This window comes from Crotalus tigris, unplaced genomic scaffold (assembly GCF_016545835.1).
Source record: "Crotalus tigris isolate CLP2741 ecotype Arizona unplaced genomic scaffold, ASM1654583v1 scf7180000017771.5222438, whole genome shotgun sequence".
In the NCBI taxonomy this organism is placed as follows: domain Eukaryota; kingdom Metazoa; phylum Chordata; class Lepidosauria; order Squamata; family Viperidae; genus Crotalus; species Crotalus tigris.
Window position 1 is genome coordinate 4,657,462 of NW_024096622.1, and position 15,730 is coordinate 4,673,191.

Here is a 15,730-nt window from a genome sequence, read left to right on the forward strand (position 1 = left end):
CATTATCAGTGTTAGGGGCTAGTCACAGCAGGTATGCTTACTGCCTATTATAGTTAAAAATACAAATAAACCTATATAACATCTGTGAACTAGAAGAGTTTTTACTTGTGTCATAGTTTTATTTTCCTCTAAAAGCAAATTAGCAAAAGGATCAGATTTGACTACACAAGACAGCATTTTAGAAGATAATTCAGAAAATATTCCTCTCAGGGCCATATAATTGGATTTATTTTTATAAATAAATGTGTTTATTTATTTAGTCTATGGCAGTGGTACAATTAGCCAGGAGACTACATAGTTAATACAAAGTAATTATTTAGCTGCCGAAGAGTGTTAGTCTGTTTAGTTTGCACTCACATGCTATCCAGGGTACACCACAGGGCTGAATTAGCTCCACATCCAAAAGACGAGTGGTGTCCTGCAGTATCATCTGAGGCCTTCTCTCATCATCGATGTCGCCTCATAATTAGATATCGCATCTGGACAGTTCCAGCACCGGCAGCAGTCCCACCATCTGCACAAAATGCCACCAGGTTTCCAAAGTGATACCTATTTATCTACTTACTTGTAGCATGCTTTCAAACTGCTAGATGGGCAGAAGCTGAGGCAAGTGATGGGAGCTCACTCTGCCATGTAGTGCTAGGGCTTGAACCACCAGAGCAAAGACCATCTCCAGCATCTTTAAGTCACAGCGCCATCGCACCTCTTATAATTTGGAAATTAGTTTTGATTTATATTGGGACCCTCCCACCTTCTTAGGTTAGTGATATCACAGTTTTTAATTGATCTTAAAAATGTCATAAGTCATAAAAATAGTTTAGAGTTAAAAAATAATAATCAAAAATTTGGGGGTAGGATTTAATGCATAAATAAGGACAAATGTAATTGCAAATTGGAATTTATTTTTCTCTCCTGTCTCAATTTACACTACTTTCCTACTCACCAAACCTACTGTGAAAAATCTCCCATTTAATGAAAGGATTTTGTCAGTTCACAAGGAGCTGCTGGAAAGATTGCCTCCTCTTACTGCTGATGAGATAGATTTCATCACTAGAAACAAAACTCTGGATATCAGAATTGTACTATATTTTAATGACAGCAAGGAATGAAAAAATATCATTTTTTTTAGAATGGACACATACATAAATACCAATCAGATTCCTTAGATACAGCTTTCTCTTCAATAATTATTACATCAACCATTAAATACTACTGGCCAAACATATGTGATTCATTTGACCACATCACCAAATTTATTTTGAATCTAGTATTAATGTAGAGGACTAATCCAAGCACTAAAATCACTGTAAGGATCCAAACTATATTTAAATATTTTCAATAGTCTTCTGTTTTGGACAGAAAGAATAAATTTAAGTATTATTCTATAGAATTATTCTATAATAATATTTCTATAAACTTAGAAATATTTTAGAAGCAGAGTATTGATAGGAATTTAAGCAGTTTCCATTTATTGGCCATTAGAAGCTACTTACTCAGTCTACAGTGGATTTTAACTGTTAAAAACTAAGAAGTTTAGAATTCTTCATCCTACTGTACTTCTCAGTATTATTAAATACATTGAATAGGACATCTCTCTGGATTATCAGTAAAGAAAAGGAGTTTGTGGCAGTACTATGCAGTTGTTCTGATTCTTCCTAAATGGTAGTTCCAGCTGGAAAAAGAAGAGAAGTCAACTTGATGGACATTCATTTGAAAGATACTCCCTCTGTTCATTATTTACATGATACTATTGGAAAAGATTATCCACTATATATGGGTGCAGATATATACCTAACTATGTATCTCTACCTAGGGTGAAAGGGCCTAACTTTTGCGCTAATTATAGGACTATTTCATTAATATATTACTAATATATTAATATATTTCCCACTAGGGTTTATCAAAAATGATCAGGCGCCAGACAATTTGCAGTTATTGATACATTGGATATAGCTAAGGACAGAAAAAGCCTTTGATTTGGTTCAGATTAAATTCTTAAAGAAATTGATGATTAGATATGGCTTTCCACAGGGTTTTGTTCAGTGGGTTGAGATTTATTACTTGCAACACTGCCCCAGAGTTATCACAAATCAAATTATTTCAGACTCTCTCGAGTTACAATGTAACATGTGCCAAGACTATGCACGTTTCCCCTTGTTAATTTGTTCCCCGGTCCTTTGTGCACTGTGATAAGTCAGTCTTTATTCATTAAGGATATTATATTATAGGATCTCCTCCTCTTTCAGTGGATGAGGGAGACATCTGCCTGAGCTACTCTTAAATGTTATTTCATTGTTCTAAATTTTAAAAATGTTTTGTCCTCTTTTACCTAGTTTACAATGCTGCATTATTTCTATCAAGCTAATTTTCTTTAATCTCTATAACAAATGATGAATAGGAAAGTTGAGCCTGGTCCAAAAGAGGCTTCATATACCTTTAGGGGCATGCAGTTGTGAGCAACATTAGCTCAGGCCTAAATCACCATATCCCTGTACTGCAATGAGCTTTGACGGGACAATGTCTGAAGATAACTTGGAAACCAGAACTGGTACAGAGCAGAGCATTTCTGTATATTCTATATTCTGTGTATATGTTATTGCTGAATGAGATTTGCTCTAACGATCTAACACTGCATAGCATCTGAACCTGAGTTAATTTGTTAACTAATTAAATTTATATGTTCAAATTCATGACCCTAACAATACCGGTAGTCCTTGCTTAATGACCAATTCTAGCACTAAGTGAAGAGATTGCTAAATGGGAAGTCGCATAAGGACAACTGTTCTTTCCTGCTGGAAAAGAGATAAAACTAATCAATTTCACACCTTTGGCTATTCTCTGCCTCCTAACTTTGCCGCTGTATTTTTGAACAGTCCCTGAAAGAATAGTTGTAAATGAAGGACTGTTTTAACTATTTGCTCTTGAATACAACAAGAACAATGAGATTGCACCAGCAGCTGGAAAAGGTCAGGCAAAGGAGTGATGTCCATGGAAATAGCTTTCTTATTTCAACAACCCCCACCCCATAGCAGAGGATGAGTTGCTAGCATGATCACATTGCTTTTGATGTGTAGAAAAGCAAACAGCTTACTTTCTTTCAGTTTCTTCCTCTCAAATAAATCTGCTCTGCAAGTGGGCGAGTGGGGCAAGAAAAGAAAACCTACAGGTAGGCATACTGACTGTGGTAGCGATCACTTGATTGACGGACGTTGTGAAGATAGCAAAGCTATTTTTTCAGCACTGTCATAATTTTGAACAGTTGCTAAACAAACGATCGGTAAGCTGGAAGTATTGGTAGTTAAAAAAAGAAAAGAAATGGCAACAATCTAAATACATATAAATTGTAGTCAAGGTAAGCGCAAATTCATCAATAACAAATCAAAGCAACTGTTGCATGGGATCTGCCACATGAGCCTAATCCCCAGACCTGATGACAGAACCAGGTCTTTAAAGCCTAATGAAACGCCCAAGGACTGAGTTTACCTAATCTGGAGGAATGATATTCTAAAGAGTAGGTATCATGACAGAAAAGCTCTTGCCAATGGATTTTTGGATGCAGTTCAAAGTGCTGACTTTAAACTGTAATGCCTGTATCATTTGGCTACTAGGCATTTGTTTGCTTGATTGCCTTCTCTGATTGATATGTCCAAAATATTCTTTTGGACTGTTAGGGGTTCAAAAGAGTTATGAGTAGGTTTTCCCTGGCGATCCCCGTTTCATGAAATAGCCATAGCCTGCCTGTCAAAGCTAGACTAGTATCCGTTCTGGTAATCTTCCAAAAACTGGTAAAAACAGGTTTTCAGAGAATGTTTTGAGTGTGAGGCTGGTACCATCAGGGATTATCAGCATTATAGTATTTGAGTTATATTTTAATGTTTTATTGAAGTTACGTGGTGGATTTCTCTGTTTCTAGTGGGATATAAACTTTTGGAACGTGTATTTGCCACTCAGGGCTATTTTAATTCCTAGAATGTAATGCTGTTCCTATTCAGATCTAAATATATTTATCTGATTCAAATAGAATGGGTATAAAAAGACAATTTTAAGATAAGTATTAAGTTTCACTCCATGCAAAATTTATCCACAGTAACCTTTAGTAATAAAGTAATAGAGAAACGAAACTGCTCTGACTGAACAAAGAAACAAAATCTGGAAATTATCAAGATATTGCCCATGGCTGACTTCATTGAATCATAATTAGGAAGTGCTATATTAGAAGCATTTCCACCAATCAGATACTTTAAATCAGGGAGTCCCCAACCCTCAGGCTGTGGCTTGTTCAAAACTGGATCACTCAAGTGGTGGGTGAGTGTATGCAGTTGCACTTGTCAAGTGGTGGAGACATACGTAAGCACATGAGCAGCAGATGAGCAGCGCAGAGAAGCGCACTCATCTGCTGCTTATGCAGGACCATCCCCTCTCCTGCCCTGTCACCACTGCTGGTCTGCAAAGCAGGAAAGGTTGGGGACTGCTGCTTTAAATAGTGAGACAATTATATAAACATAAAAATCCCTATACTTTTAGTATGATTTTAATAGTATTTCTAAAAGTCACCCATGAACTCTTTCGTATTCTTATGAGTAAAACACAGAAGTGAAAATACAATTGTTTCTGTAGAGTACGTGATAAAACCAAAAGGTATTGCAACAATGTAATGTAATACAATGGCATAAACAGTTGAAAAATAGGTCTATTAGCAATAGCAGTATATGAAGTTAATAAAAACATTGACACACAAAATGGCAGTCATGGGCATGGCCAGATAAAAGACATGCATTTCAACAGAAAGCCTCTTCTTCTCCTAGATGCTGTACTATTTTATTTTTTCTGAGTAGAAGACAACAGAGAAACAAATCACTGAGTTTATTTATTTAATTTCTAGAGCTACCCATCTCAACCAGGTGATTCTGGGTGACTAACAATTCTTTGAGCTGTAGCCATCTATCCTACCATTCTTGGAAATAAAGATGCTGCTGGAGACAAATTCCAATGAAAAAAATCTATGAGCATATTGATGTTCACCAAACATCATGCATATGTTTGTATATGTTTGCATGTGTGCATGTTTGTGTATGTACACATGCACACATATACACAACACTGAGCTGCAATAGAAAATAATAGAAATAAACATTTTGCAGTTTGTATCTACAATGTGACAGAATATAATATATTAAATGAGAAGGAATGACTCATTGGAGAAGGGCCTAATGCTGGGAAAGATTGAGGGTAATAGAAGAAGGGGACGACAGAGAATGAGGTGGCTGGATGGAGTCACAGAAGCAGTAGGTGTGAACTTAAATGAACTCCAGAAGATGGTAGAGGACAGGAAGACCTGGAGGAACGTTGTCCATGGGGTCACGATGGGTCGGACACGACTTCGCAATTAACAACAACAAAATATATTAAATTAATGAAAAAAAGTTATTGACAACATTGTACAAAGAACACCCTTACAAGTAATCCTAGATTTACGACCATTCATTTAACAACAGTTCAAAGTTATACCAACACTAAATAAAGTGACTTACGATCCATTCTTGAAGTTATGACCTTCACACTACCCCTGTAATGATGGCAGCACCCTGCTGTCACAACCTTCCCAGACAACTTCTTTTTTTTATTAAAAAGTTTTATAAATTTTACAAAAAAAACAAAACAATACAATAACAAAAAACCACATATACAAAGAGAAAAAAAAAAACTAAACATTACACAACAAAACCCCCCTCCCCCCACCCCCACCCAAACACCCCCCTTCCCCCCCCCCTGAGCTTCCCAGAGCAGGATATAGGCTTAATTAAAAAAACAATTAAAAAATTATATTTATAGAAAGAAAAAAAGAAAAAGAAGAAAAAAAAATATAACATTAACATATATATGTATATATATAAAAATAAAAATTATGAAAAAGCTATATGATATTTTTTTATATCCAATTTAAATTGTATAAATTTTATCCATTTATCCCAAACAGCAAGAAATTTCTCTTGCGTTTGTTCCTTTAAAAAAGCTGAAATCTTTGCCATTTCCGCCAAATAAGACACTTTAAGAAACCATTCCTGCAATGTAGGCAAAGATTCCTTCTTCCAATATTGTCCTACTAACAGCCTCGCGGCTGTAATCAAATTTAACATCAATATAACCTCCTTTGTATCACAATCAGTAACTATACCCAACAAAAATAATTGCGGAGTAAATTTTACCCTCCTTCTAAAAATTATCTGGATATTCCACCATATCTTAATCCAAAATGCTTTTATCTCTCTACACGACCACCAAATAAGATAATAGGTAGCATCCATACAACCACATCTCCAACATTTAGGTTGTAAGTCAGGGTACATAAGAGACATTTTTTGTGGATCAAGGTGCCGTCTATAAAACATTTTATAAAAATTCTCCCTTAAGTTCTGTGCTTGTGTAAATTTGACATTTCTCACCCAAATGGTTTCCCAAATGTCCAATGAAACTGGCTCACCAAAATTCTGCGCCCATCTGATCATACAATCTTTAATTAGTTCCGTTTCTGAATCCAATTCAACTAAAACCCCATAAATCCTCTTAATGTGGGTTTGTCTTTGATCCTTCACTTGCTTAATAAGATTTTCATCTTCTCTAAGAAGACCCACCTTACAATCCACCTTCCATCTATCTACTAGTTGCCTATATTGGAACCAAGAATAAATAATATTTTCTTGCGCTAACTCTTCCCGTGATTTTAACTGCCAGTTTTGTCCATCCCATCTAAGTAACTGTCTATAAGATACCATATCCATTTTAGCACCTCTTTTTATTCCTTCTATCGCATGCCAAGGTATAGCCCATAATGGTACTTTAAAATCACTTTTGTAATATTTTCTCCAGGTCCTAAGTAAAGAAATTCTTAAAATATGAGCTTTAAAGACCCAATCCATTTTTTTTATTAAATATTAAATAGGCATGCCACCCAAAAAGTAAATCCCATCCCTCTAAATGTAATATCTCAGAGTTTGTCAAATTTACCCAATCACTAATTAGTGTTAGAACCACCGCATCATAGTATAATTTCAAATTCGGTACCTTGAGTCCACCCCTCTCACGGAACAACTTCTGACAAGCAAAGTCAATGGGGAAGCTGGCAGGGAGAATTGTAAATGAGAATTGTAAATCACAGTCATATCATATCTCACTCACTGAGTGATTTGAGATGTCTCACTTAACTATTGCTCTGTTTAACAATTTTTTATTCCTAACTGGGGTCCTAAATCAAGGAATTCCTGCACTGTAAAGTATTATAGAGTCATGATGGTACAGTGATTAGAATCCTTCCAAGGTCAGTAAAATGAGGACCCAGATTGTTGGGGACGATACATTGACTCTGTAAACCACTTGGAGAGAGCTTTACAGCACTATGAAATGGTATATAAGTCCAAGTGCTATTGCTATTAGAGAGTTATAAATTAAGGTGCTTCAGTTATCTACTTTCTGGGTTAAGAAAGATGTGAACAATTGTACATGGCAAGGCCAAATAAAACATTTTGTACCTTTTGTAACATTACAGATAAGCAGAAGCTGGAAAAATATCTGTCAGGGTTACTTTAATTTGATTTCACTTTGAGCAAAAGGCAGGATTCAATGCCCCCTTTCAGTTTTGTGACTTTATATGGATAACATACCATTCGGCAACAGTACAATTCATACAATTCAGCATAAAATATCTTAAATAAAACTTCAGGCTCCACAAGTAAATTCAGGATAAGAAAATGTTCTAGTCATTTCAATACATTAAAAGCACACACATCTTTATAATCAATGCCAATAAGGAGAAGAAGCCCTAAGATGTTAAAAAAAATATTGCTTCTGATAATGTTTGGTTGCAATGTTCACATCCCTTGTATCTCTTCCAAGGACCATGAAGTAAAACCCTTAGCTAAACTGAATGGGCTTTTCATGTCTTTTTCATTTATTCTGCTTTAACAAACTATATTGCTTAGCTTCCTCTTTCTCCTTCTCAACCCTCCTTTTAATTCCTTCTCATTACTGAAACAGTCCATAAGCTTTAAATTAGTTTTCACTAGACCAATGAGATTTCAAAGCTCACATTGCTGATCTGCTCTAAACTCTCTTCCATTCAAAATTAAACTATGCCATAAAAAGAGAAAATGATTCCCAGATTCCCACTGATTCCTAGAAGACAAACCCAGATTAAACATTTTAAATCTAGATGAGCACAGATCCACAGCTATACGTTACTATAAAGTCCTTCAATACTAGTCACCTTGCAGCCAAAATAATTTTCAGAATGGATAGTTGTGTATAAGTTCAGATTAGGACTTTCACAATGCTAGGCAATCAATACTATCAAGGCCTTTTGTAATATATAACTAAGTCTGATAAAATTAATCATAGTTATGGAGCTGATAGAATTTGCTACTTCCAGTGCAATCCTATGTACATTCTTTTGGAAATAAACCCCAGAGAAATATGCAAAGGATTATGGCCTGAGGATCTGAAAAAGTTTCATCACGGAACAGCATGAGTTTTCTTGAAATCAAAATTCAATTATGAAACTAGCAAGTAGCGCAATAGAGGTGATTCAGAATATACAGAAATAAATACAAAACACCACTTTTCAAATCTTTAAAGCTGCCATATCTTTTTCCAGCTTGCTGGCTTTTTCAGAAGCTGCTCTCAGCTGTCCCTGTAGGCATGTGCGCACACAGTGACAGAGACTGCCAGTCAGACACCCAGGACTCAGGAAGACCTTCCAACACTAAATAGAATTTAGCAAACCCTATGAAGACAAATCCAAAATAAATCTGTAGGTGTGTTGCAGACTAGACCAAAAACACTGGAAAATAATATGTTGAAGCTGGTACAGTAATATTCCTAATTGCATGTTTGCTCTGCTAGTTGTTATTCTTACTTAAAATTGTAACTTTAAACCGACAATCTAAAGTTCACATATGGGATACTCCCAAGCTTTCCATCAATTACAATTTAATGCTAAATATTTACAGTATAAGGTAAGCCAGATCTTTATTAAACCGTATTTATAAATGAGCAAAAATTTAATTAATATGTGCATTAAATGGACTAATGTAAATGAATGGAATCTCAGATTAGTTATGTGATAAATATTTATAACTAACCATATAAAATTGTATATCATCCTCCAATTCTGAGGAAACTATATGTGTAATCATATGAAATACATCCTGAAAATAATCTCTTTCTACATTACATTTAAATTTAATTTTTGTATGCTTTGATAAAGTCATCTATTACCAGTTTAATTTCAATTAAATCCATAATTTTATTACACTTAAGAAATGGACATAAAATTTAATTTCCAGATAATATTATTAAAAAGCTACTAAATCTCTACAAAAGGCTGAAGTAAAAAATATTCAGAATTAGATGAGTAATTGAGCAGCGTTACTGAATTGCCAGTGAAATAGCAATGGCATAATAATGAAGATACAGTATCATTTTCTTACATTCTAGTCTATACAATTCACAATAATCATTAATAATCTTGTTACTGTATAATACATATTTCATAAAATGTAAACTTTGACTGAAGTGCCTTAAATATAGTACAATACATAAATGCTAAGTGGTAGGATTATTTAATACATTTGGAACAACTCCCTTTGACGTGAATGTGACTAATGCAATAAGATTAGGACTACAGCCTTTAAAGTTTTCTAACTACAGTATAGTTTTCAGTCAAAATCAAGATATCCTTGATACCTTATCTTCCATTTTAAAAAGTGTTCTGCATTAAGAATTAACATATTTTTAACATCTCTGCTGTAGTCTTTCATTTTATCTTCTACATCCTGTCCTAAATTTCCTTATCCAGTCACCAGTGACATGGTACAAATAAAAAAAAAAACATACTTAGTATCTTCAAATCTTTCCAGGCTCCATTTATTACAAGAAAGCACTTATTTTTTCCACCTTTTTAGTCTAAATAATAGTGAAGCACAAATCCTGTATAAATGGAATATATTAAGTAACTATTGTGCAGTAGTTCAACACCAAAATTGTTATATATTTTTCAAGATTTTTTGTCAGGTCAGGCAAATTACAAAAACTGAACTTCTGTCACCTATAGTTCCACATGAAAAACAGTAAGCATTTTTGAATGTGTTATTTTCCATAAAAATATCTACATATAAAGTAAATCTATATCAAAAGTAGATTTGTATAAAAACTGTCAGTTTTGCTTCCCCTCCAACTCTGTCATAATAAATACTAACAAATCGGAAATAATGGACAATTATGCTGACCATATGCTGAATGCAAGTCCTGAAAGAATTCAAAACTGCATAGGAAATTTATTCGGCTATGCTTAACATTTCAAAAATAAATTCTAACATTTGCATTAATCCTAACATTTATTTTAATTCATGAATTGATAAAGATTTGTTTAAAGATCTCTCCACAGTGAATTGATTTAGTATGTATTATGAATCCTAAACTCAAAGGGGAACATACCACAAAGTTAATTCTAAATTAAATCTAAACATATCATTACCTAAATATGTTGTCCAAAATATTGCTTTATATGAACATCTCTATGCACTTCGTAGATATATTACAGCACTTACAAAAGTTTTATATTCTTACTACTAAATGCATCTTATGATTTATCATTATTGTATTTTATGATTATGATCATGATTTATCACTTGTTGCTTATATGTACACTGAGAGTTTATGCACCAGAGACAAATTCCTTGTGTGCCCAATCACACTTGGCCAATAAAGAATTCTATTCTATTCTATAAATGAAGGTGCTGCTGCAGACAGCGAGAAAGGGCCCTTTCATAGATTTTTGTGGACACTCCAGTTGTGTTTGGTACTCTGTCAACTGACAATCAGTCATAGGCTACTTCAGAGGGAAAGATGGAAAACAAAAGTACTTCCCTCTGCTTTACTGAGACCATCTTATCAGACATCACCTGTCCAAAATGTTTCTGTTCAAACCTGTCATGAAAACATTATAATGTCCAACTAAGTACCTAAGTTTTCTTCTTTTTTTTTCATTGTTTGTTCTTGCTTATATGCAAGTTACCTTGGAGGTTGTGTGGCAGAAATGTTGTAAGAGTGAACAAAAGTTATGCCAAGCCTATGTTATTATCTTATTCACTGTTTTTTTCATCATGTATGTATAGATCTACAATGCACGTCTGGCACTAAAAAACATGGAAAAAGAAAATAATTTAGCAACTGCAGAAAAACTTGAATTACTATATTAATAATAACATATGTTAATAGCACTTTATTTTTCAGCAGTATTGACCCTAAGTGCCTGGTTAGTGCAGTAATTTTGAAAAAAAAATGTTTTGGTGTTTTCCACATGCTCTGCCACTTGGAAAAATATGTAGAAACATATTAAATAAAACAATAAAAGTTCTTTCATTATGCTGGAACAACACATTTACTTCACAATGTATAACAGATTACAGTCAACATATGTAGTTATTACCATATTAATATTGATGTAACTGATACCAAGTTCAATGTCTTCAGTATAATTATACCCTTCTGTACAGTGTCTATGTATATGTATGCTTATGTGTGGGCATGTATGGAGTGGGCAGTATATTAAAAATATTTAATACAAATGAAAACACATACAATAAGTTTTAATGGCAACTATGCTGCAATATTATCAACCAAAAAATGTTCTTAAATATTACAAAAAAGTTCAGGGATAATATCTAAGCAACTGTTAGGTTGTCATCCTAAAACACACTACACTATATTACGCTATGCTATACACTAGAACGATCTAGAGAATTTAGTGATATTGAGTAAACCTGTTTAAAAGTGCACTGATAATTCTTTAGCTGCTCATTTTGAAATGAAATATACACGAGAATTCAGTTTGCTTTACTTCTTTTGATTGTAAAGTATAATCATAATTGCTTTCTTTCAGATATTTTCATATGATCTTAGAAAAACCACTGTATGTTCTCTAATTTCAAGTAGCTTGTTTTAAAAATCCTATAATATCATAAAAATCTTTTTGCATCATTTCAAATATATACAGTACTTTTTTTAATGCTTGGAGGTCACAAAATAACTATTCTCATGTAACTTCAACCTGTACTCTTAACTATTATACACTGAGAAGGAAATAAATAACCACCCTTGTCATCATGCCAATATTATCTAACTACCAATTGTTTGACATTTCTGTCTTCTAAAAGCCTGTTTCATTACTGTATGGATGGTGAGAAAAAACAAACGTAGGTTCTTTGTTTTCTACCACAGCCAAATCAACAGTAGTTCAGAACATATCTAACTTTCACATTCATTATTTTTACATAATATACATATAACAGTGATTTCATTATTTGCCCTCCCCCCCACATACACACATCTCAACTCAAATAGTACTTTCCATCATCTTTCTATATTAGGCCTTAAAAAGTCATTTTACATAGCTACAGGACCAAGACCAGTTAAAACTTCTTACTTCTTGAAATCAGAGATTCCCAACATAAAATTATGGTTACTGATGAATATAAAAACTATAACATAGATGCATACCTAATGTCTTAATAACAGCAGTACCAATTAATATAAATCATTAGCATAGGTTGATTAAATATAAGTCACACTAAAACAAACAAATTGTGGAGAAATGTGTAATTGTTAAGTGTATATGGTCAAACTTACCCCATTCTAGAAATTCCAGAATATTCTTCTCTCTTCTCAAGGGTGAATTATTACATTCATCATAAAGGCAGATGAGTATATCCAACAAGGATTCCACACTAAAGCATTGCCCATTGGTCTGAGTTGGCCCATCCAAAATAAACTGTTCCAACTGTCTCAAGCGCACTTCTCCAGACATGGCTGCTTCAGTTCTTAACAGACTTTCCTTCTTTATTATTTTGTGCTATCTTTGACAAATCTAGCACATTAGAATATATTACAGTTTATAAAAAGAATTTTGAAAAGTCAGTGCTTTAAAGATGGTGCTGAACATATAATCCATCTCAGAACTGCTATTCTGAGAATTGTAACTTGGTCAGTCTGTCCACACATACATCTACAATATATACAGAGTATTACAGAAAAATAATTATCCTAAAATCTCTTTTAATAACAATTAAAAGAGAAAATATATACTTTATACATTTAAATAATAATTAAAATTTAATCCCAAGACTGAATCCACTCTTCTGTCATCCATATAGATTTTTAAAGGTCTTCTCCTTCATTCGAAATTCAGATCATGAAACCCAATCCCGAAATGAATCCTTCTGCATCATTTAAGTGTAAAGTCCCCATTCCATTTGCAATAACAATTCACTTTCAAGGAAAGAGCAGCAGGAAGAAAGCTATTTGAAGGTGGGAGGGCAAAAAATAAAAAGCACAGGATTCTGAAGATCTAGTGCTGGAGAATATCCACCACCTCCACCACCTTCTTCTCCACCTTCTCCACCACCTCCACCTCCACCTCCACCACCTCTTAGAAAATGCATTAGTGGCAACTCTTCAGAAAGTGGGGAGTGGGAAGAAGAGAGGAAGAAAAGTCCTCAGAAACAGAATCCTTCCTTAGGGCAATCAGTGCCACTCTTCCATTAAGGCTCTTCACCATTCCAAAAAATAATGTATAGTCTGTATTTCCTTAACCTCCCTCCCCAATATCCTGGGGAGGGGGAGCATGTGGAGGGGGGAAGTCACACCCCTCTTTAAATATCGGGGAAAGTAATAATTGTCCTCTCTTAAATACTGTATTAGCACATCCAGTCAAGGGAAGGGTAGGCTGGGCTGGTAATAATCCTAGCAAATCCTCTCCATATCGCTGCACGTCCTCTAGCTCGTTTCTCTTGACAGGGCGACAGGATATTGCTTTTTTCAATCCACATACATCTCCCACTCCGCTTGCGCGCTTCCCCCAAAAGATGCTGTGCTGCTGCTGTTTTCTAGTGCAAGAGATGGAAAGATGCTGCCCGTCTTTCGGTCCACCATACTTAGGGCATCTTCTTCGAGTAGCGAACAGTGATAGACTGTACTCCCCCCACTCTTTTCTCCGTTTCCTCTTCCTCGTTGTGGTTGTTTTCCTCCTCTTCTTTCACAGTCCGCCCTCCCTGACACCACACAGCCCCATGCATAAGCTCAGGCTGCTACTGAATTCTCCGGATCCAACATGGCGGCCTCTTCACCCTCCCTCCTAAAGCTCTGAGCGAGCGAAGCTGCAGAGAGGCAAACGAGGCTGCAAGCTGTTGGGAATGAGAGGGAGGGAGCGGAGAGCGCTGGAGAGAGATGCTTATACGGCAGCAAGGAATGCAGGGATACAGGCGGACCTGAGGGGAGGGAACAGCAGCCGCACGGAAACGCCCTGCGGGCTACTGCAGGACCAGGTTGCTAAGCTGTGTTTGGGGCTCCTCTGGCTGCGTCAAGCGCTGTCACCCAACCCGCAAGAACATACCTGTGCTCTGCAACCCCATCTCGCCCTTGGGACTTTGAAAACTCTGTAGCTACTTGGCATTTGATCCAGCCGACCGCTTAAAAGCGCTTCTCCCACAATTTTTTAACAGTCGCGGTTTGTCCCCCCCCCTGCATTTTTAAAGAGAGAGTATTTGATGACGGGAAACTGGAAAGAACGTCCATTTTTGTCTGTGGAGATTCTCAGTCATCCAGGTCATTGGTCGTCCTAAAGATGCTATATCAAGAGGCAACTAGACTTTCTTGTTTTTCTTTGAGGATGTTTCGCTTCTCGTCCAAGAAGCTTCTTCAGCTCTGACTGGAATATTAAATAATAAATGGAATATAAATCTTTCCATTCCCCACCATCCAGTCAGAGCTAAAGAAGCTTCTTGGATGAAAAGTGAAACGTTTCAAAGAAAAACAAGAAAGTCCAGTTGCCTCTTGAAAAAAGCACCTTTGGAACAACACCCATTTTTCTTCCAAAACTGTAAAGCTGCCTGTGATACCTACTGATTGATTGACTCTTAGCAATAACAGAAAAAGAACATCTGATGTTAACAACCCTTTGCATCCCATTTCAAGGGCATGGTTGTTGAAAATTGGGGTTGGTATAGTCGTTGGTGACAACTCTACCTCCTAGTTTTAACATTCCCATGATACACACGTACTGAATCTTTTGCTGATGTTCTCTCCAGTATTTTCCATTTTTTCCACTTTTTACTTAATTTATCTTTTAAAAATCAGTGTGGTTAGATAAGGAGTGTAGGATAGGATTAACGGGTCCAAGTCATGAAATTCAGTGCCTAACTTTGGATCAGTAATCCCCAATTTAGGATCACTATTTCCTCACTGCCTTCTGCATCACACTGGTTTGCAGTACCAATAAAAACTGGCAATATAATTTACATGTAGATACAGGTACAAAATCAACCTAGTGAATAAGTACAAATTCTGGCTGAATAATTCCCCCCTCCTTTGGGGGGGCTTGTCTCGGTACCTTGTGTTCCTGAACTGTCTTACAATCACATTATGTGACAGATATTCACATGTTCCATACTGCAAAGATTTAATAAATCCATATATGTAAAAAGTGTTATATACAGTATACCAATTTTCAAAAAAGATTGTAGGTTATATAGTTGTCATGTAGAATTCTGTACTCAAAATATAGCAACTTTTGTTTCTCAGTCTGTACAGTAAATTATTTAATGGGTTATGATTCTATCCCAGTGATGACAAACCTTTTAGAGACCGAGTGCCCAAACTGCAACCCAAAACCCACTTATAT

At 35.3% G+C, this 15,730-nt stretch overlaps 1 protein-coding gene across 7 annotated transcripts in view; it reads right to left on the reverse strand.

Annotated features, from left to right (window-relative positions):
• CDC42BPA (CDC42 binding protein kinase alpha) overlaps positions 1-14,257 on the reverse strand; it is a 154,519-nt gene extending 140,262 nt beyond the window's left edge. For 4 of the 7 annotated variants that reach the window (XM_039341746.1, XM_039341747.1, XM_039341750.1 and 1 more), the window contains exon 1: positions 12,682-14,257. In XM_039341746.1, coding sequence (XP_039197680.1) covers positions 12,682-12,859 — 178 coding nt within the window. In that variant the 5' untranslated portion in view covers positions 12,860-14,257. The remainder of the gene's footprint in view (positions 1-12,681) is intronic. The other 3 variants (XM_039341752.1, XM_039341748.1, XM_039341751.1) reach the window with 1 other exon arrangement.
• Positions 14,258-15,730: the final 1,473 nt, after the last annotated feature.